General features: G+C 41.5%; 1 protein-coding gene and 1 long non-coding RNA gene across 2 annotated transcripts; one reads left to right on the top strand and one right to left on the bottom strand.

The window, feature by feature from the left end:
- The first annotated feature begins 447 nt into the window (after window positions 1-447).
- LOC145351377 (putative G-protein coupled receptor 139) lies at window positions 448-12,913 on the top strand. The gene is made up of 4 exons (XM_080200988.1): window positions 448-517; window positions 8,662-9,595; window positions 11,782-11,906; window positions 12,855-12,913. The coding sequence occupies exons 1-4, from the start codon at window positions 448-450 to the stop codon at window positions 12,911-12,913; spliced, it is 1,188 nt and encodes a 395-aa protein (XP_080057114.1).
- Window positions 12,914-18,579: 5,666 nt separating this feature from the next.
- LOC145351610 (uncharacterized) lies at window positions 18,580-20,904 on the bottom strand. The gene is made up of 3 exons (XR_013888436.1): window positions 20,797-20,904; window positions 19,629-19,713; window positions 18,580-19,424 (listed from the first exon to the last, which is right to left on the bottom strand). It is a non-coding gene; the product is annotated as an uncharacterized LOC145351610 (long non-coding RNA).
- Between the last annotated feature and the right edge of the window lie 2,487 nt (window positions 20,905-23,391).

Below are 23,391 nucleotides of genomic sequence, written 5' to 3'. Positions count from 1 at the left end.
ACCTCTTGTCTAGTTTTTCTTGTCTCCAGCAGGAGTTCAGTTCCCCTGCTTTCGAGTCATGCATACAGTTTAGCAAACATTCTTTTCGGATCCAAATGCAGTTAACTGGGGAGCAGAACAATGTTCTTAACCTGCTCTCATATATATCATGTAGCATTTGAGGTTCAATTTTAATATTAGACTAGTGTTTTGCCCTTTAAGTCTTGTTTTGTACATTGCATTCTGCAGAGGGATGTATTCACTTTACGTAATGTGCTGCATTAGAAAAACATAAAACTCTGATTGTGCAATCTGTTCACTGACTGCAATTAAGCAAAATGGTTGAAGGAGAGAAATGTGACCCTGGAGATTTTCCTTTCTTTTAAATAGGTGTTCAAGGCATCAGCTCCGGCAACAAACCAAACCTTGGCACTAGTGACAAAGTTATCTACTTACTTCGAATAGAAGATGGGATCTTCAGTACTTGATGAAATAACAGCGATTTACTACCCGATTCTTGCAGCTATTGGCGTTCCAGGTAACCTATTATGAACTGACAGTAATGACATAGTTCATGTTTAACTGTGTTGCTGTAGATGCAGCCTACAAGAGATGTTTTTCTTCAACTCTGCACAGTTGCAGTTGTCCGATCAGCCTTAATATACTCTAAATAAAAATGTAGTGGTTTCTTCAAAAGTGACCTTAGTACAATTTCACATATTATTCTTCCCACTCAATGTTCATATTGCAGAAGGTCGAGGGACATGGAGTTGGGGGTAGGGTGTTAACGTGGATAGAGGATTGGTTGTCAAATAGGAGGCAGAGAGTGGGGGTCAACGGGTGCTATTCGGATTGGCGGATGGTGACTAGTGGAGTGCCCCAGGGGTCGGTGCTGGGGCCTCAGCTTTTTACCATTTATATAGATGATCTGGAGGAGGGAACCGAGTGTAGGGTGTCGAAATTTGCTGATGACACCAAGACTGGGGGAACTGCAAATTGTGCGGAGGGTGTGGAGAGTCTGCAGAAGGATCTAGATAGGCTGGGCGAATGGGCCAGGAAATGGCAAATGGAATTTAATGTGGGCAAGTGTGAGGTGGTCCACTTTGGTAGGAAGAATGGTAGGAAGGACTATTACTTACGGGGCGAAAAACTGCAGCAGGCGACGGTGCAGAGGGACCTCGGGGTCCTTGTGCATGAGTCGCAAAAACCCAGCTTGCAGGTGCAGCAGGTGGTCAGGAAGGCGAATGGGATGCTGGCCTTCATAGCGAGGGGGATTGAATATAAAAGTAGGGAGGTCTTGCTGCAGCTGTATAGGGCATTGGTGAGGCCGCAGCTGGAGTACTGTGTGCAGTTTTGGGCGCCGCACCTGCGCAAGGATATTTTGGCCTTGGAGGGAGTGCAGAGGAGGTTTACTAGGCTGATACCAGAGTTGAGGGGGTTGAGCTATGAGGAGAGGCTGAATAAACTGGGCTTGTACTCGTTAGAGTTTAGAAGAATGAGGGGAGATCTCATTGAGACGTATAAGATGATGAATGGGATGGATAGGATAGAGGTGGAGAGACTCTTCCCGCTCAAAAAAGACAGTGGGACTAGGGGGCACAGCCTCAAGATAAAAGGGGGGCGGTTTAGAACGGAGTTGAGGAGGAACTTCTTCACTCAAAGGGTGGTGAATCTCTGGAATTCTCTGCCCGTTGAAGTGGTGGAGGCTGCCTCGCTAAATATTTTTAAGACGCGGGTTGATGGGTTTTTGATAAGAGAGGGGATTAAGGGTTATGGGGAGAGGGCGGGAAAGTGGAACTGAGCAGCGACAGATCAGCCATGATCGTATTGAATGGCGGGGCAGGCTCGAGGGGCTAGATGGCCTACTCCTGCTCCTATTTCTTATACTCTTATGTTCTTATGTACACAATCTATTTATTCCAAACATATTTTTCCTTTTGTATATGGACATGAATATATAGTTCGCATCTGTGCTTGAACTGGTACGTTGGTAGTGTTGATTGGACCTTAGTCATAGATTTATAGATCTATACAGCTCTGGAGTCAGCACTGAATATAACTACCACAGAAGTCTAATCTATTTTAAAAGCACTTGGCCCATATTCCTGAATGTTATTACATTTCACCTCCCTATCCAAATACTACTTAAAGGTCGCACAGTTTCTAGCCTCCATTACTTTCTAATGCAGTTAATTCTAGATTCCCGCCAGCCAATATGTCTTGTTTTCCTCAAATCCCCAGTGAATCTCCTACCCCACCGTACAATGATGCCCCCTTGTTATTGACCCCTCAACGAAGGGGAACAACTACTTCAAATTTACTTTATCATTACCTCTCATGATGTTACATACTGTAATCATGCTTCCCTCAATCTTCTCTGCTCTAGAGATAACAACCCAATACTATCCAATCTCTTCCTAAAGCTCAAGTGCTCCATCCCAGGCAACATCCCAGTGAATCTCTTCAGTGCACCCTACAATGAAATTGCATTCTTCCTATAGTGAGGTGGTCAGAACAGCACAGAGAACATTGCATAACCAACGTTCTGTACAGCACTAGCATCTCCTCCTTGTTCTTATACGCTGTGCCACGACAGATAAAAACAAATGTACCATATGTCTTTTAACTACCCTATTCATCTACTCCGCCGCTTCCAGTGACCTGTGAATAAGTTCTCCAAGATCCATCTGTTACCCTGAGCTTCTCAGGAACATCCTGCGATGAATTGCGTGGAAGGCACGGGAAGTCTGCAGAGAGATCTGGATAGGCTGAGTGAGTGGGCGAGGACCTGGCAGATGGAGTATAATGTTAGCAAACGTGAGGTTATCAACTTTGGTAGAAATAATAGTAGGATGGATTATTATTTAAAGGGCGAAAAGCTGCAGCATGCTACAGTGCAGAGGGACCTGGGGGTCCTTGTGCACGAATTGCAAAAACCCAGTCTGCAGGTGCAGCAGGTGATCAAGAAGGAAAATGGAATGTTGGCCTTTATAGCGAAGGGGTTAGAATATAAAAGTAGGGAGGTCTTGCTGCAACTGTATTGGACACTGGTGAGGGCACAACTGGAGTATTGTGTGCAGTTTTGGTCACCACATTTGCAAAAGGATATATTGGTCTTGGAGGGAGTATAGAGAAGGTTTAGGCTGATACGGGAGATGAGGGGGTTAGCCTATGAAGAGAGATGGAACAGACTGGGTCTGTACTCGTTAGAGTTTAGAAGGCTGAGGGGGGATCTTATAGAGACAAATAAGATAATGAAGGGGCTAGATAGGGTAGAGGTAGAGAGATGCTTCCCGCTTAGAAAGGATCGCAGAACTAGAGGGCATAACCTCAAAATAAAGGTGGGGGGGCAGTTTAGATCGGAGGAACTTCTTCACTCAAAGGGTGGTGAGTCTCTGGAATTCTCTGCCCGTTGAAGTGGTCGAGGCTACCTCACTAAATATATTTAAGTCACGGGTAGATAGGTTTCTGATAAACAAGGGGATTAAGGATTATGGGGAGAAAGCGGGAAAGTGAAACTGATCCACTTCAGATCAGCCATGATCTTGTTGCATGGCGGGGCAGGCTCGAAGGGCTAGATGGCCTACTCCTGCTCTTATTTCTTATGTTCTTATGAATTCCTTTCATTGGCACTTGTTAAGAATTATAATAGTATGGAACAATAATCATGATCAGAAACAATTGAGATGAATGTTAGACTGTATGTCACTTTGTGATGAACTTGAAGATGATTACATTTATGAAGAAAATTAGCTCATTATTCACATTGGTGGAACATGTATCGAATAGCTTCCTCTCGCAGTAATCAAAATGCCTTCTTATCGTGCATATAGCACTTTCTGTGGATTGAACCCAGTTCCCCACTGTGAACTTCTAATAAGTTGGGTGCATACAGGCTGGATTTAGCAACTACACCTGAACAGGAATGTTATTGTTTGTTATTGTTTTGATTTATGTACAGGATTGTAATAACTCCATGGAGGAAAATGGTCCCTCACCAACTTAATTTATTTACACCGTACATCTGTGGAAAGCCAGTTCTCCGGTGGTTCCTGCTGAATGCAGACTAGGAGTCTGATTTAAATAGGAGCATGAGGCTCCCTGATTTAACATCAATTAGGACTCATCAGGTAGTTGATGCTCGAACAAACCAACCTTATTAGCCTGGCTAAAGACATCACATTTCTCCACCCCAAAATCTGAGGAAGCCCCTCAGTTTGATCCGCTCAGGGGTCGTTTCCTCCGCTTGAGCACCGAGCTCGGGTCCTCCAACTTGGCCTCTGATGTTGGCGGAGTGAAATTCTTCTGCCGCGAAAGCCGGACGTCTAGTTCCTCGTCCACTTCAGTTGGTGGTGGTATTGCAGCAGCATCGTCCCCTGTGTCCATTTCGGGCCCTGAGGTCCCCACGACAGACAGGGGAGGCGGTGCTGGCTTGTCGAGGGGTACTCTGCTCGTCCCTAGGGCTCCGAGTGGAGAGCTTAAGGCCTGAACCTGTTCCAGGTGTTTCCTTACCACTGCATGGTCTATGCGTTCTTGATAGGATACTGACCTGGTCTTGGACTCGACTGTTCCGATTACCTACTTAGCCATTTACATAATTTCTGACCCAAACTCTCTCCCCCCTTTCAAGTGCCTGTCTTGGTGAGTGTTGTTATGGCCCCTGTATTGGGCTTTCTGGTGTCTTTCTACTTTTGCTCCCAGGTTTGGCAACAGCAGACTCAGTCTGGTGCGGGGCCGCCTGTCCATCCGAAACTCTGCTGGCGCAGTCCCCACGGTGGCATGTGGAGTGTTACTATAGTCAAATAACCAAGCAACGTGGCCGCTGGCTGTTTCTTCAAGCCGGCCTTTAACATTTAGACTGCCCTTCCCACTAACCTACTTGATGTCGCGTGATAAGATGCGCCAGATGAACATATGAACATAAGAAATAGGAGCAGGAGTAGGCCATCTAGCCCTTCGAGCCTGCCCCGCCATTCAATAAGATCATGGCTGATCTGTCGTGGCTCAGTTCCACATTCCCGCCCTCTCCCCATAACCCTTAATCCCCTCTCTTATCAAAAACCCATCAACCCGCGTCTTAAAAATATTTAGCGAGGCAGCCTCCACCACTTCAACGGGCAGAGAATTCCAGAGATTCACCACCCTTTGAGTGAAGAAATTCATCCTCAACTCCGTTCTAAACCGCCCCCCCCCCTTTATCTTGAGGCTGTGCCCCCTAGTCCTACTGTCCTTTCTGAGCGGGAAGAGTCTCTCCACCTCTATCCTATCCATCCCATTCATCATCTTATACGTCTCAATGAGATCTCCCCTCATTCTTCTAAACTCTAACGAGTACAAGCCTAGTTTATTCAGCCTCTCCTCATAGCTCAAGCCCCTCAACTCCTGTATCAGCCTAGTAAACCTCCTCTGCACTCCCTCCAAGGCCAAAATATCTTTTCGCAGGTGCGGCGCCCAAAACTGCACACAGTACTCCAGCTGCGGCCTCACCAATGCCCTATACAGCTGCAGCAAGACCTCCCTACTTTTATATTCAATCCCCCTCGCTATGAAGGCCAGCATCCCATTCGCCTTCCTGACCACCTGCTGCACCTGCAAGCTGGGTTTTTGCGACTCATGCACAAGGACCCCGAGGTTTTTGTGTACGCTAGGCAGGCAAATACTGAACCATTAACAGAAACTAATACCTCTGGGATCCCGTGCGTTGCGAACGAGGTATGCATTTTCTCAATGGTTGCTGTCGTGTTTGCCAATTTTAGTTTATAACCTTCTAACCACTTGTAATGGATATCCATTATCACCAGAAACATGGATGATCTGGGTAAGTGCGCAGGGTGGCAGTGATTGGTTACAATAAAGGCCGCCTTTAACCTGTGGCAAATCCCCAAAAAAGGGACGAAATAATATTGAAAAAATGGTGAAATAAAAATAAAAAGCACGTCGTAGAAATTCTCAACCGGGCAGGGATCATTTGTGTCAAACAGAGAATTAATATTATTTGATTCACATTCCCTGAAATTCTCGTCACTTATTTTGGAAATTTCATAATTAGCTAATAGGTATTTCAATCTTACAAGCTCCTGCTTTCACATAGCCATGTTGCAAGATAATTCAAAGTTCTATGACTTCTTGGGTTAAAAGGTGTTTCCTGATCTCACAGCTGAACTACACAGCTCCGTGCCTAAGTTTATAACCCATATGGTTACTTCCTGCACCAGAGGAAGTGCAGCTCTATATAAGTGAATGCATCTGAAGAAACTATGATGTGTGTCTCCTAAATAACCATTGCCATTATGTTTTGAAACGTATCCTTGTCTTTGGGAAGGTCCCAGTCTCAAAGGGCGGCAATTGAGAGTTGACTGTTTATTGTAATACAAATATTTGAAATCAAGTTTGTCAGGATTGAGCTATGAGGAGAGGCTGAATAAACTAGGCTTGTACTCGTTAGAGTTTAGAAGAATGAGGGGAGATCTCATTGAGACGTATAAGATGATGAATGGGATGGATAGGATAGAGGTGGAGAGACTCTTCCCGCTCAAAAAAGACAGTAGGACTAGGGGGCACAGCCTCAAGATAAAGGGGAGGCGGTTTAGAACGGAGTTGAGGAGGAACTTCTTCACTCAAAGGGTGGTGAATCTCTGGAATTCTCTGCCCGTTGAAGTGGTGGAGGCTGCCTTGCTAAATATTTTTAAGAAGCGGGTTGATGGGTTCTTGATAAGAGAGGGGATTAAGGGTTATGGGGAGAGGGCGGGAAAGTGGAACTGAGCCACAACAGATCAGCCATGATCTTATTGAATGGCGGGGCAGGCTCGAAGGGCTAGATGGCCTACTCCTGCTCCTATTTCTTATGTTCTTATGTTCTTATCACTTAACACAATGGTTGGACTTTGCAAATTTTTGGTATCTTTTCGTGATTTATCTACACGAAAGCAAAAATCTCATTCCTCCTCTGCAATTTTTAGTTCTCGTCAGTTACAAACTAGGCTCGATACTGAATTCAGTTTGGTTGACAACATTTTTTCCTGGCTTGTGTTCGATTGGGAATAATTCTGCTCAATGAAGCAAATATGATAAAGCTATATTTTTGCTGTCTATATCAACAAAATATTGTAGGTGGAAGATACTTTGAAAATTGACAGTCCTCAAATGAGGACTATTGCATTTGCAATCTTTGGTAACTGAGTAAAGTAAGGATGGAAACTGTGGAACTGCCGGTAACAATACAACTCCAGTAAGAATTTACTGCTGGTACACAGGAGGATTACTCTGCTGAAACAAAGGAAAATTGAATCATAGGATGCCTTCAGTGCAGAAGGAGGCCATTTGTTCTGTTGAGTCTGCACCAACTGTATCACAGAGCATCTTGCTCAGGAACCACCCCCTCCACCTCCCTCGCCACCCCCCCCCCCCACCGCCCCCCATCAATGACCCCACGCCACACACGTATCATCGTAAATTTGCGCATTTACCATGGTTAGTCGACCTAACGTACACAGAGTGGGACTCCATAAATGCATGATACCAGCTTAAATGAGTCAGACCAGAGAACGGTAGGAAATAGAAAACCTCAGGAAAAAAAATTGAAAATAATTGTTTTACTCTGGGCAGATATGAACGAATAATTGAACGTCAAATTTTATGTTAGAAAGAAATGTTAATCAACTTGATTGATCAAGGTGTCTGTTGAAATCCCATAAGTCACTGAAGGTTGTGTGATTAGTATCATTAGATGGGCTGTCATTTACTCAACTTAGAAATACAAACAATGATCTGATAGTGCACAATGATGCACAGATTGGAAATGCAAGTAACAAAGAGTAAAGGAGCAGATGCCAGGTCTCTGCAGGAAATCAGAAAATGGATAGACTGTGTGAATAAAAATGAGGGATAAAGTGATGTATTTTCATCGGATGAATGAATTCAAACTATTAAAAATAACAAATAATTGTGATAATATTAATGATAGTGCTTATGTAAAATACCAGTGATATCGAAGAAACAGTTATGAAGGCAGATAGAATGCACTTCAAATCAGTGAATTTACGAATAAGGGTCAGAATGCAAATACAGCGAAGTGAAGCTGAACACTATTTTGAAAATGCAAATTCGGCATCACCTCCATTAAGCTGTTGAATTCCAGGAATCGAATTTCTGGAGCGTTACCAATCTTGGAGATGGTTCAGAAAAAATCGTCTGCAGAAGAAACGGAGAATTGGATTTTTTTTTGTACATGATGAATTGGCGAAGCTGATGTTTGCCTGTAATTAATAATTGAATAAATACAATTAATAAATGTTTGCCAGCATTTCTTACTCATCCCATATTTGTCCTGAGCAGAACGCCTTTGCATTTTACCCCACTACTATTTTTCATTGAATATTTATCCTGACCATTCCACACTGTCGTGCATTCGTATCCATTGCTAAGGCAGAGAGATAATCCTTCGAGGTCAACATTTATCTCTGGCCGCAGTGCCTGCCTACATTCCCTTCAGAACTGTATTTTTTATTTCTTTTAGATATAGAGTGAACTATTCCTCTTGTTTCAGGATTGCTATTGGTCTTCCTGCTGTTCATGTAGTTTTTAATTGCACATTGATCTAAACAAAGGTTTTGAATTTGCATTTAAAATGTTGTGAGCGTTTCAATGAAATATTTCTCATACATTTATCTTTATTTTTTACAGTTAATTCCGTAACAATTGTGATCCTGTTGCGTGGAAATTGTGGTCTCTCTAAGTGCGTGACCAGCTATCTCGTGGCCATGACAGCAGCGGATCTTCTAGTTGTTTTCACTGATGTTATATTAAGATGCACAATTGCAGTTTATTTCCCAGTTTCATTCTTGACTATCACCACCATTTGTCGCCTAAACGCAGTCTTGATTTTTGCTGCCACAGAATCTTCAGTCTGGTTCACGGTAGCTTTCACGTTCGACCGATTTTTGGCAATTTGTTGCCATAAGCTGAAAACAAAATATTGCAGCCGCAAAACGGCAGCATTGGCTCTTGTTGCTTTGAGTGTGCTGACCTTCTTACACAACATCCCATGGTATTTTGTATTTGACCCCATACTTATCATGAACAAAGTACCTCATGGTTGTGTTATTAAGCAGGCCTTTTTCACTGAACCAGCATGGGGAACTTTCGAAATTCTTCACGTTGTTTTAACCCCCTGTGTACCATTTCTCTTCATTCTAATGCTCAATGTTCTCACCGCCAGGCACATTTTGGTGGCAAGTCGAATCCGCAGGGCTCTCAAGAGCCACAATAATGTAGTGAGAGACAAGGATCCTGAGGTAAAAAATCGGAAGAAATCCATTGTTTTACTCTTCAGTATATCAGGGACATTCATATTTTTATGGAGCGTCGAAGTGGGATATTTTATATCTCTATATGTAACAGATAATCAAAGTTATGCGACCAGTGACATCCAGACAGTCGGAATAATGTTTCAGTTGCTTAGTACTTGTACAAACGCATGCATTTATGGTGTAACCCAGAGAAAATTTAGAGAGGAGCTGAAGAATGGAATGAAGTATGCACTGCAGACAATCGCAAAACTAGTTCAAATATGGAACATGATATTGACTTCCCATATTCTGTCATTGGCCATCTCTAAGTGCAAAATATAATTACATATTAAGGATCCTGCAAGAGTACTTTCACTTGAACTACAATGCTGTCTCTCAATCCGGTGTGAAACATGTTGATGAGCTCACGTGGTCAATTGACGCTTGCCCATTAGGCACAATGTTCTGGTGGAATGGAGAACCCACTAAAATCTTACTTATTGGGGTACTTACTTCAAAAAAAAAGAATCTACAGGAGAGCCTTGTTTGCCTGCTATGATATGTTTCCTATCTTAAAAGAAAGGAATTCAGAAGAACAAATTGTTTCTTCATATCTGTGCGCCATTGTTAATTGCTGAAAACATACTGGACCATGGAACGAACAAAAATGGAAACTGCTGGGCTCTGAATGGTGATATTCGTGTTATCATAAAACAGACTTCACGTAGTGTACCTTTTATGCAAGTCTCAGTTGGATATCATTTCGTAACATTTAAACCTAATTAATTTCAAGCCCTCTATGCATATTACGACTTTTCACTCAGCCGTTTGGCCGAACCAATTAGAAAATTACATTTTACAATTGGATTTCTTCAAATTTTGCGGACCTATATAACCACGGAAAACTATTTACCTCTAAAATAACATGCACGTCTTCAAGACAAAATCAATGAATTCCTTGCACTTTTTCACTCAACAACACGCTAGTCTTCAATCTCTCAGTACTCGCTTCGCAGTTGCTGCTATTTTGAGCATCTCACCTTGTATCCAAGACCAATTACAGCTTTTCCCATAGGAGCTGATGAAGTGCAGCAGTGAAGGTATATTTGGTGAGAATTTTGGCACTTTGTTAGCAAACCAATTCTTCTAACCTAAAGGTCTTCGAAAAATCATGAAAAATTCAATTTAATGCTCACTTCCTTCAGCATTAGACATTCATATGGTAGAACTCACTGTGCAATTCGAAAAGGAGAATCCGGAATCAGATGTGACGGTATTACAGTTGATTAAGACAGCTACAGAGGCATACGGGAGGAGCTACTTATAGTTAAGTGGGAGAGGTGCCTGCGAGGAAAAATAGTGGAACAGGAATGGCAGAGGTTTCTGAGAGTAACTCACGAGGCACAGGAAAACATCATTCCAAGGTAGAAAATGCATATTAAAGGGAGGACGAGGCAACAATTGCCGACGAGGTAAGTCAGGGGTAGCATTGGAGCAAAATAAAACAAAATGCAGTAGCGAAGATATTTGGGAAGCCGGGAGACTGGAAACCTTTTAATAACTAATAGGGGGCAACTACAACTAAAACTAAGTGCATTGACATTGTCCTTGTGCATGAGTCGCAAAAACCCAGCTTGCAGGTGCAGCAGGTGGTCAGGAAGGCGAATGGGATGCTGGCCTTCATAGCGAGGGGGATTGAATATAAAAGTAGGGAGGTCTTGCTGCAGCTGTATAGGGCATTGGTGAGGCGGCAGCTGGAGTACTGTGTGCAGTTTTGGGCACCGCACCTGCGCAAAGATATTTTGGCCTTGGAGGGAGTGCAGAGGAGGTTTACTAGGCTGATACCGGAGTTGAGGGGGTTGAGCTATGAGGAGAGGCTGAATAAACTGGGCTTGTACTCGTTAGAGTTTCGAAGAATGAGGGGAGATCTCATTGAGACGTATAAGATGATGAATGGGATGGATAGGATAGAGGTGGAAAGACTCTTCCCGCTCAAAAAAGACAGTAGGACTAGGGGACACAGCCTCAAGATAAAAGGGGGGCGGTTTAGAACGGAGTTGAGGAGGAACTTCTTCACTCAAAGGGTGGTGAATCTCTGGAATTCTCTGCCCGTTGAAGTGGTGGAGGCTGCCTCGCTAAATATTTTTAAGACGCGGGTTGATGGGTTCTTGATAAGAGAGGGGATTAAGGGTTATGGGGAGAGGGCGGGAAAGTGGAACTGAGCAGCGACAGATCAGCCATGATCTTATTGAATGGCGGGGCAGGCTCGAAGGGGTAGATGGCCTACTCCTGCTCCTATTTCTTATGTTCTTATGACAGGCGCCAGAGTGTGGCATCCAGGGGAATTTCACGGTAACTTCATTGCGGTGTTATGTAACCCTTACTTGTGACTAATTAACATTAACTTTAATTTTAACTAAAAAAACGAAATACGGGGTGGGGGGGCGGAGTAGGTGAAATTTGAGAGTAAGCTAGTTAGTAATGTCAAATAAGATTGCAGGTGTTTTTGTTTTAGATTCATCAAGGGTAAGGGATATGCAAGTGTGGACACTGGACCACTGCAAAATGATGCGGAAAGTAATAATATGGAGAAAATAAACGGCGGAGAATCTGATTACATCCTTTGCATCCGTCTGCACGGTGAGAGATACCAACAACATATCAAAACCTGAAGAGAGTCAGGGATGAGTATGGTGGCTGGTACTAAGGAAAATATGCTAGTGAAGCTGAAAGTTGGGAATGTTGATAAGTCATCTGGACGAAAAAAACTATACCCCAGAATTCTGAAGGCGATGGCTAAAGTGATAATGCAGGCATTAGTATTGATCATTCAGGAATCATTAGAGTGCAGGAGAGCCCAAGGACTGGAAAATTGGGAAGATAACATCCTTGTTTAAGAAGGGAGGGAAGTAAAAGGCGGGAAATTACTGTCCAGTTAGAATGTCCTGGAACTTTGGTAAGATTTTAGAGTCCATTATAAAGGTCGAGTTTTCAGGCTATTGGAAATGCATGGGAATATAGGGAAACGTTGGCATGATTTCATTCAGAGGAAGTCATGCCTGACAAAACTATTAGAATTACCTTAGGAGGTAACGATCAGATTAGATAAGGGAGAAGCCGACGATATTATTTATTTGCATTTCCGGAAGGCCATTGAGAATGAGCTTGCCCAGCGGCAGTGAAGAAACGGTGATATATTTTCAAGTTAGTAAGGTGGGTGACTTGTGAGTGACCTCCATGTTCTTGTGTACGCAGGTATCTGTTCCCTTCGTAGGTTTGGGAAGTGCTTCCTAAGGATCATTGGTGCCATATACCCAGACCACACCATTCAATAATCACAGATCTAAATTAAGACCTGTTTAACTTTGTGAACAGTAGCGTCAATCGTGTCCCTTGTAGTTAAGCCAATCCGTTGTGAAGAACAAGCACATCGCCGGACGGTATGTATTTCTAAGAGAAGGTTCATGTCGCATCATTCATTATCATTCTAATGAATTCCAATCTAATCTTATATAAATCATCAAGGATCACTTCGTATTTTAATAGTCCTCTTAGAGTTAATTCGTGATTTGCTTTTCTTCGTGGTAGATTGCACAATCAACAACTCTGCTAACTATAACTATGCGCAACAACAATTCTTGCAGTAGACTACTTCATAATAGGATTAATTGTGTACTTCATCGAGTCAGTCTAGGCTTGCAAAAGATGTCGGTAATTATTGTTGATATACCAAGAGGGTTTGCAGTTCTGAAACATTTCATAACATGCTCTCCTTTAAAAACGTGTTTTTGCGCACAATTGTCTGGCTTAGTGATCACTGAATCATATAGATAAATTACAATAAATTATGAGTATAAATCTGCTGATTTTCTGATGAATAGATTCCATTAAAAATAATCAACATAATATCATTGAGTGTTGAGTCTCTTACATTTGGTCAGTCAGTTTCCGTTTAATATGCATAGTGGACGTTATTATGGAACAGTCACTTTGGATCATTGATTTAGCAGAAAGTTTCAGTGGTCTAGCCATTGAATTTCCTTTAACTGTGTCCATTAATATCATAATTGGTTAAAATACTAGCATCATAAGTAACTGTCAGACAGCAGTAAATAATCCATACCCACACCATATTATCTTAATGACCTTAAGTTTATTTTACATGGTAATTGGAAGCACATCTTGAAAAATATATTCGAAGAATATAAATAGCTACGTTTCCGTGCAAGTTGTCTGGATGGCTGCCTTGTAGTCACGTCCGAGCAGAGGTGAGTGGACGGGTGAGGGGACGAATGAGGGGGAGGTGGTGTTGTTGGAAGCTTTGGTTGTCGAGTTATCTAGGTGTTAAATTAAGATTGAAACTGTCTGACGTTTCCCGGTTTATTATCTGGTAAGTATCAAAAACTCCGCCGGCCATGGTGCACGTAGCTTTGTGTCGCAGATTTGCATCGATCCCTGACTCATTCCATTTGCCACAAGTCCATTCTCTTTCGATCAGTAGGTGGGACATTTTTGGCAAATATCTGCGATTTTTATAGTCTCCTGGAATGCCAAAGCAGCCAAGATTTACTGAAAGATCTGGTTGTTTTCCACATTTCCTTATCGGATTCAGTGGTACAATAAACCAATGCAATATTTTTGTCTGTTTCTGCCTTTTCCTCTCTGATCCTACTACTGTCTCCGTATCTTCTCTCCTTTCTTCTCTCTGTCACCGACTCTGTTATTCTCTCTCCTTCTAAGGTTCTCTTCTTCTGATCTTGCAGGAAATCCCAAATAATGAGTTGAAATGATACTACATAAGTTTGAAATTTAAAAAAAAATCAGAAAATTCTCAATTGGCCAGTGATCATTTATTTAGCAATGTAGATAATTAAAACGAATTGTTTCCCATTCTGTGAATGTCTCGTGTAGTTTTGTGGAATTAATTAACTGAATTTAAACGCATGTACACTGAAATTTCATAAACCGGTAACATTTCCATGAATTGCAGTTGAGGGACATTACAGGAATAGATATTTACAACAGGAATCGGCCATTCGACATCGTTGTTTATCCCGCCCTTGCAAAAACCTGTAAAAGTAAACTTTATATTTAGTGAATTTCCAGACTTAGCTCCACATCCTTAACATCTTTTCTCCTGCACATTCTCGAAATCATGCTTGACATCACTTAACCCAATGGTCACCCTTTGCAAATAATAACAACAATTTGTTCTAAACTTACGATATTTCTAGTTAGATGCAACTAACAAAAATACGGCTTTTTCAGATCTGTTGAATAGCAACAGCACTGCGATGCGAATTAAATATGGGAAAGTAGCCCGTCAGCCAACTTGAACTCAAGAAACTTAAACACATATACTGTAATTGACAAGGACATCGATCAGCAATGAGTTTGGTGTTACGTGGAGGCAACTCACTTAAAGATTGCAAATATTTGCAAAGGGTGACCATTGGGTTAAGTGGTGCCAAGCATGATTCTGTAGCACCTCAGTGAAGTTTTGGGCCATTTAAACCCTTTAATTGACAGAATACAACAGCTGGTAGTGTATAAAAAGTCACAATTTAACGACCCCAAACCCGAAACCTGCATTGAAAGCCTTCTACGGACTGGGCTCTTCACATTTTTGGAAAAACACGGATGGAAGACCCGTCAGCAAATGTTAAACTACAGACTGGAAAGTGAAACTTGAAGCATCTGCCAGAACGTTTTCGTAATTGTATATTATGAGGATTTGCGAAACAAAATGCATTCTAGATCCAACTATGCTGGGAAACAATTATTAACATAAAATAAAGTGCACTTAAATAATACGTTGACACATCTTGAAGGAAATTTCAAGCCTTGCTGCACAGAATGTGTCTGAAATAACTCTAAGCAGCATCGTTCTTTAAAGGGCAACATTCCTGGTAGATTTCGATCCCATGAAGCACCAATAACTTTTGCACACAGTGCCCTGTGACTCTTATGGTTTTCTTCGAAGCTAAAAGCAAAATAGCACTCGCCCACACGCTGTCCTTATTGAGATAATATCAATCTCCACACCGAATAATCTTCAATGTTTTCTTCATTCTACTTTTCTCCTTTGATTCTATTTTGTCCTGGAATCCCTTACAACTTCATGGAATCATAGAATCGTACACTGTAGAAGAGGCAGTTCAGCCTTTCGAGTCTGTAATGGCACGTGAGTAACAAAATGCCTCCTACCTATTCCTATTTAACAGCACTTTGCCTTTAGCCTTGCACGTAATGACAAGTCAAGCTCTCATCCAGGTAGTGGTATTCTTTAAAGATGTAGGAAAACTCGCCTCGACCACCCGCCCAAGCAATAAATCCCACACCATCAGCTCCATCTGTATAAAAACAACGTTTTCTTCAAATCTCCTATAAACCTCCTACCCATCACCTTGTTACTTTATCCCCTCGTGACTAACCCATCAACTAAGGGGAGCAGCTGCTCTTTATCCATTCTGCCATTGTCCCTCATAATCTTGCACAGCATGACCAGATTGCTGGTCAGTCTTCTCAGCCAAAACGAAAACAACACAAGCATATTCAAATTCCCTTCATAATATAAATGTTCCAAGTCAGGCAGCATCCTGGTCAATCACCTATGGAAGCCTAAACCGCCACCCGCCGCCCCCTGCTCCCACCAGTGCAACTCTATCCTTCCTATAATGTGACTCCAAAACAGCACCAAATCATATCATTGTTTCTTCTCTAATGTTCTACTCAACTCCAACATGGATTCACTGCTTTTCTAATCTATGCCCCGATTGATAAATTGTATTTTGCAGTACACTAATACTATATGCTTCTGCCTTCCGAGACCCAGGGACAAACATGCCGAGGCCCCTTTGTTTTAAGCAACATTCTGTCATACCGTTCAGTAAGTAGGTCCTTTTTAAATTACTCATCTCAACTTGAGCCACCTAACATATTTCTTGAATCAATTTCAATTGGCACTCATCTGCTCATTTGAGCATCGTTTCAGTATCTTCTTGTAGATCAATACATTCAACTTCACCATTATCACTCGGCCATTTTTTTTATGATCCACAAACGTGCTAATTCTAACGCCCACATAGTAATCTATTTTGTTTATGTATGTGATTGATAATAGTGGAGCCAGCACAGATCGCGGCAGTATACCACTGGACAATGCCAGTAAAGCAGCAGTCGTCATCCTCTTTCTGCCTACAGGTCAGCCGATTTTAAATCCACTTAAACACTTTACATTGTATCCCATGTGCATTTATCTTTCACATAAGTCTCCATTCTGACATCTTGTCAAACACTTTCCTGGAATCCATATAAATGATCTCACCTGCGGTACCCTCATTTAAGCATCTATTCAACCCCTCAAAAACAAAGCTGAAATTTGTTATACATGACATTTGTCCGACAAAACCATGTCAGCTTTTACTGATCAAACCTTGTCTCTCCAAGTGGAGATAAATTCTCTCGTTTAAATTAATCTCCAATAGTTTCCCTACGGCTGAAGTGAGATGCACTGGACTGCAGTTTCTTGGATAATCTCTACAGCGCTTTATAATTAACGGGACCACATCATCTGTCCTCCAGCTCTCTGGAACTTCCCACGTCGCTAGAGAGGAATTAAAGATTTGGGCCAGAGTCTATGCAATCACATCCCTTGGCTTCCCACAATAGCCTGAGACATAGTTTCTCCGGATCTCAAGATTTGTCCACAGGTAAGCCTGCCAAAACCTCCAATCAAACATTCTTCCCTCTGTCGATTTGCTCAAGAACCTGACATTCTCTCTCCCTGAATTCCACACTCTGGCCCTCACTCCCTTCAACGAACACGGACATGATGTATTATTTCAAAAATCTACGAGTGTCCCCTGGTTGTGAGGAAATTAATGGAATTGAATGGAGATATGTCTTCAGGGGCCAATAATCTTCATCCTAGAATGATTAACGAAGTGGCTCTGAAACAAAAAAAAGGATTCACTGCTGGTAATTTTCCAGAATTCTTTTTATTCTGGAATGCTTCCTAAGAATGGAGGGTAGCTAATGTAAGTCCAACATTCAAATAGGGAGATTAATACGAAGCATTAATACAAATCATTGATGAATAAGCATAACGTTGTTAATAGGAAAGTCGCTAGAGTCCACGGTCAAGGTTTTAATGGCAAATCGTTTTGAAAACAGCGTATAATAAAAAATAACAATTAAAATGTATTAACGAAAGGGATGATGTGCTTAACAAATCTACTTGCATTGTTTGAAGATGTGACCAGTAGACTTTACCATGGAGAACTGGTGGATGTGGTTTAATCAGACTTTCAGAGGGCTTTGGACAATGTCTCACATAATACGTGGCTATATAAAGTTAAAATTCAGTAGATTGCAAGGAGTGTCTTGAGATTAAAGCTGTTTAGCCGACAGGAATCAAAGAGTAAGAATAAATGGTGTTTCACTGATTGTCATGGCTGTGTTTGCTTGGTATCCCAGTGATCTGTGAGGGCCCTACTTATATTAGCAATTTGAATGAGGGAGCCAAATGTATTTTTGTCTACAATGGTAAATCCAGGAAAGGCTTGTAGGGCGGTAAGCTGTGATGAGGATGCAAAACTTCTTGAGTGTGATTTCAACAGACTGAATGAGGGGCATATGCGTGGGTGATATCGTACAATGTGGATAAATGTGAGGTTGTACAGTTACATAACAAATCATAGAAGGCAAATTATTATTCAAATGGGTGTACATTGAGTGATATGGATACCCAGGGAAACTTTATGTCCTCGTACATTAGACTCTTAAAGTAAGCACACAGATACAAGATGCAGTAAGAAAGGCAAATTGTACGTTGGCCTTCATAACTACAGGAATTGGGATGATTTACTTCAATTGTATAGGGCATTGGTGAGGCGACTTCCGGAGCTTGTGTGCATCTTTTGGTGTCCTTATCGGCGGAAGGATGTTCCTTACATTGAGAGTGTGTAGCAAAGGTTTACCAGATTGACTCCTGGATTGCACGACTGTTATATGAGGAGGGTCGAAATTGATTCACACTACATATCGTGGAGTTCAGAAGGATGCAAGGGGATTCACAGAAATTTCTAAAATTCTAACAGGATTAAGCAGGGTAGTTTAAGAAAGATTGTTGCCATTGCGGGGGGGGTCCAGAAATTGGGGTTATACTTTGAGGTTAAGGGGTAAACCTTTTAACACTGAGGTGAGGTTATGTTTCTTCACCCAAAGACTGAATCTAAGGAATTCCCTTCCACCAAAAGTAGTTGAGATAAAACCGTTTGATTTCAATAAAGAATGAGACATAGCATTTGGAGGTCAAGGCATCAAGGGATATGTGGGGAAGACAGGATCAGAGTATTGGATTTTGTGATCTTCCATGATAATAATGACGGTCGGAGCACGATGGACAGACCACATTGCATACTCTTGCGTTTACTTCCTATGATAGTTCGATATGTTTGGCTGTTCACTCCCGAATTGTTTACTGGAACTACCTGACAATGAGTTATACATCAATCGTAGTGAAATTACGTTTATTTTAAAACCTTGAATGTGGACACAGAACAAAACAATCAGAGATGAACCATTGTCAGATTTTGGCAGGACAACGCTGGATGCAGTGGCAAGACTTGTTAAGACAACATGTCCACATTGACTTTGAGGAGACCATCATTGCATTGCTGCCCACTGCAATGGGGGGAAAGATATCAAATGAACAAATGTTGAGAAAGACATCAGTTTCTTCATTTGTTCTTTTACTTATTGATTACAAATACACAATATATGAAATTCAGAAGACGACGGTTGCATTTAGCAGTTGAAGATTACAAGATATCCACGTTTGGAATCCTCTACGTAGACCAATGAGATGCACGACAAACTTTAAGTACAACACTGAGTGTGCAAATTAAAATATCTTGTTTGCAGCTTTTGGTACGGTATATAAAAAAACTGAATGCATAGGCTTAATCGATTAGCTGAAAGGAAATGTTGCAAACTGTTCATATCTAGATCTCTTGCATCGTGTCAAGGATACGTGGAGATCAGAAATGCATGACGTTGCTTCATCCATGAAGGTACATTTAAAATTCTTTGGAAATTTTAGCTCATTTCCTGTTCGGAGACACACTGATGGAGATACATCTGGTAAAGCTGTGCCTGCAATAAATAAAACAACCAAAAATACAGTAATATATTTCCTTTTGAATAAGATTTTTATACAACTTGATTATATCGTGACATAGACTGTGAAGAGACAGAAGTGTACATTCGGAATGGTTTTACATTTAATTCATATGTAGATATAAGGAACACAGCAAACGTTTTGAGATTTTGAATCAGCGGACAAAGCGCAATAATTACCTTCTTTTCAACCACATTACGTTCAACAAAATCACAGTTTGCTCTTAGATGTTTTTTCTCCTTCCTCGCTAGGGTGGGCTTTGTGCTGAAAAAAAAATAAAGATAGGACTTACGTACAGCCTGGTTTACCTTGCGTGGATTAGCAGCTTCTTCTTGTGTTAAGTCACAATGTGATATTACTTAAACCTCTCAGGCTGAAGCCATGTATAATTCCCAAGGGAAATATCTGAAGTGTCCTTGCTCTCACAGCATTCTTTGCTTTGTTTTTGAAATAGGCTTGCATTTACAAGTGAACTCACGATAAAATAATCTGCGCATGTATGTGTATGTGTGTGTTTGTGTGCGTATGTGTGTGAATGTGCGTCTCAGCGTGCATGTTCGTGATACATCCTGAAGTAAACACAATCGGTAAGTGCCATGGTTACTTGACATTCCTTTGATGGCGGAATGACGTAGATCTCATCTGCAAAAAAGGGCCACGAGACATTCGGTTTTGATTTTTTCTTTCTAAGTGGTTGAGGAGGGAGTGCTAAGAAAATCTGACACGTAGTTTCATAGAAATGGAATGCAGGAAGTGGTTTGAAAGTGCAATGAATTTAGGAAAAAGTGTTAGGGCATTATCTAATGCCAAGATATTTTCAGATTATGTAAATTAACTGAATAAATGTTGATCAAACTCATATCTCATCACTTTAAAACTGAAATAGTACTGTGTAAGGTAATTGCAAACAAAAATATATTTAGTCGAACCTGAGGTGTGCAAATGAAGTGTAGTGCATTGAATATCCGGGATGAGTATTTAAAATTTGCCAATAAAAGGAACTTCTATGCATGACTGCAAGCTCTGCTGGGCTTACAATAATTTTGTGACTCAGTTTTTGATTCCATGCGTAGCACACATACTGATGACAAGAAGGGATAATGGTCCATGTCAATCTCTCTCTCTCTCCTCCTTCCCACCCTTTCTCTTTCTCTCATCCAGTTATCAATATATTGGACCTGGTTTCTTCTCTCCATTTATGATTTTTTAATGTTTGTATACACTCGGGCGTCTGTTATATTTCGCATCATTTATGATTCAATGGAATTGCATGTTTCCCTGAGTATTGAAATCAAGTACAATTCACGTATTTGTTGACGAAGGCCCCAAAATAGCAATAAATTCTACCTGTAACAGCAGTTTGCAAGCATCATCGAGACGAAGATGAAGCCGATCAGCATAATCAGAGCCAGGAGGTAACTTTCCCCAGTTAGCCAGTTCCAGGTTTTAGATACGCACCACTAGCAACAAGAGAAATTGAACAAGGTAACATCAGTAACATGCCTGTGATAAATGACGTGTATATCTCACAAGCTTTCTTTAAATGCAATTCAATGTTACATCTACATGCTATTAAAGGTGCATTGCAGATGAAACTGAGCTATTTTAAATAAAAAGAAAACGAGGAATGTTCAATCGGAAAGACAAAAAGCATATCACTCCTTTCTGAGATACTGAATAATCGCAGGTTTAGACATGTGAGAAAATGAAGGGTGACGTTGTGCAAGGAAAGTTGGAAGCTCATTCAACATCTTTCATTACTAAACTGAGGATGGACAGATAAATTAGATAGTCATTCTCTCTCAATAACATCTCAGACGCTGTTAGTCCATTAAATTGTCACTTGCATAGAGAAAATTCGTGCAAGCCATGAGACACAAGCTATACATGATCAGAAATTTATCGGCACTGGCAAATAACTACTATCAGATTCGATTTTAATGTTGCTTACGTGCATATTAAAGCTACCTCCACACTTTCCAAGGAACAACTTCAGCAAAGCTTGGGAATCAGTTAGCTTAACGTTTCTCTACATTTTCCAATGAAACACTTCCAGATTAGATTGGCTCTGCTACAGAGTGAGGTTTCTTCTGAATAGTTCCATTAAATGTTACCATTGATTGTATACCAATTTTACATCCTTGAGGTGGCAACGCACTGGGAATGATGCCTGATGATCTGTCAGATTTGTGGGTTACATAAGAACATAAGAAATAGGAGCAGGAGTAGGCCATCTAGCCCTTCGAGCCTGCCCCGCCATTCAATAAGATCATGGCTGATCTGTCGTGGCTCAGTTCCACATTCCCGCCCTCTCCCCATAACCCTTAATCCCCTCTCTTATCAAAAACCCATCAACCCGCGTCTTAAAAATATTTAGCGAGGTAGCCTCCACCACTTCAACGGGCAGAGAATTCCAGAGATTCACCACCCTTTGAGTGAAGAAGTTCCTCCTCAACTCTGTTCTAAACACTCCCCCCCTTTATCTTGAGGCTGTGCCCCCTAGTCCTACTGTCCTTTCTGAGCGGGAAGAGTCTCTCCACCTCTATCCTATCCATCCCATTCATCATCTTATATGTCTCAATGAGATCTCCCCTCATTCTTCTAAACTCTAACGAGTGATTGATCAGACCTGTCTAAACGGGGAAACCTGTTATGCTTCTGGGTGGAATGGAAATGGGTGGGAACAGAATCGCGAGGGAATGTAAATTACACATCAACAACTATGTAAATCATGCTTCAATATCATGATGGTCATGGAAAAACAGAAAAAAAAATCCAAATGCCTTTTACAGAGGACGCCATTCTCGGATTAGAGGCGGTGGAAAAAATGTAATAATTGTATTGGAACATAGATTCATAGATCATACAGTACAGAAGAAGCCATTTCGGCCCATCAGGACAGCAGGAAATCAAAAACACTAAATCAACACTGAACTCACTTAGCAGCACTTGACCATAATTGAATATTGTGACATTTTAAGTGTCTGACGTATTTTTTAGAGGTTGTCAGTTTCTCTCATCTCTACTTCCTTATCAGCATACATTCAATACTCCAACCAACATCTGTGTGAAACATTGTTCACCTTAAATCTCCACCAAATCACCTTCCCTCACCTTAATATTATACCCACTCATTATTGATCCGTAAATTAAGGAACGTAGCCCCTTCTTATGAAACACGTCCGTACCCCACTTAATCTTCTCAAGTCCTCTACTCTCCAATTCCCGCCTTTAACTTTCTCTGCTCTATAGAAATCAGTACGAACCCAATCAGCGTTTGCCATGGCTTAAATACTTCATCCCAGACAACATCCTGGCGAATCTCCTTTGGATCCGCTCTTGTGCAATTGTGTCCTTCCTATAATGAGGCAAAAAAAAAATTGCAAATAGTTCTCTAGCTGCAATGTAACCCACGTTTTGAACAGTTCTAAAGTAGCCTCCATGCTGTTGAAATCTGTGCCGTAACTGATTAAGGCAAATGTCCCATATGCCTTATTTGTTACATTTTCACACTTTCCTGTTAAGCTCAGGGTCTGTGGAAGCCACGCCCCGACCCCGCACCACCCCCCCCCCCTCCTCCAGCTACCTTTGCTCCTTTCTGCTTTCAAGTGTCCTGCAATTCCCTGAATACTCAATTTTCTTGTTACTCTGTCCAAAATGCATCACGTCGCAATTTACTATCTTCAATTCCATGTGTCAATGAGCTATCCATCTGGCCAACCTCTCTATCACTTCCTGAAACCTACGGCTTTCTTACTCATTACTAACCAATCTGCCAATCCTTGTGTCATCCAACAACTTACTTCTACAATCACCCTCTGTCTTCTACCACGAATCCAGGCTTAGATCCAACTTGCCACGTTACCCTGGTTCACATGTGCTTTACCACTTTCCCAATTTGCTGCGTCCCAGCTTGTCATACGTTTAGCTGAAATCTAACAT

The sequence above is a fragment of the Carcharhinus amblyrhynchos genome, chromosome 13, assembly GCF_965287045.1.
Source record: "Carcharhinus amblyrhynchos chromosome 13, sCarAmb.v2.hapA, whole genome shotgun sequence".
Taxonomy (NCBI): domain Eukaryota; kingdom Metazoa; phylum Chordata; class Chondrichthyes; order Carcharhiniformes; family Carcharhinidae; genus Carcharhinus; species Carcharhinus amblyrhynchos.
This window is presented reverse-complemented; position numbering and strand designations above follow the sequence as displayed.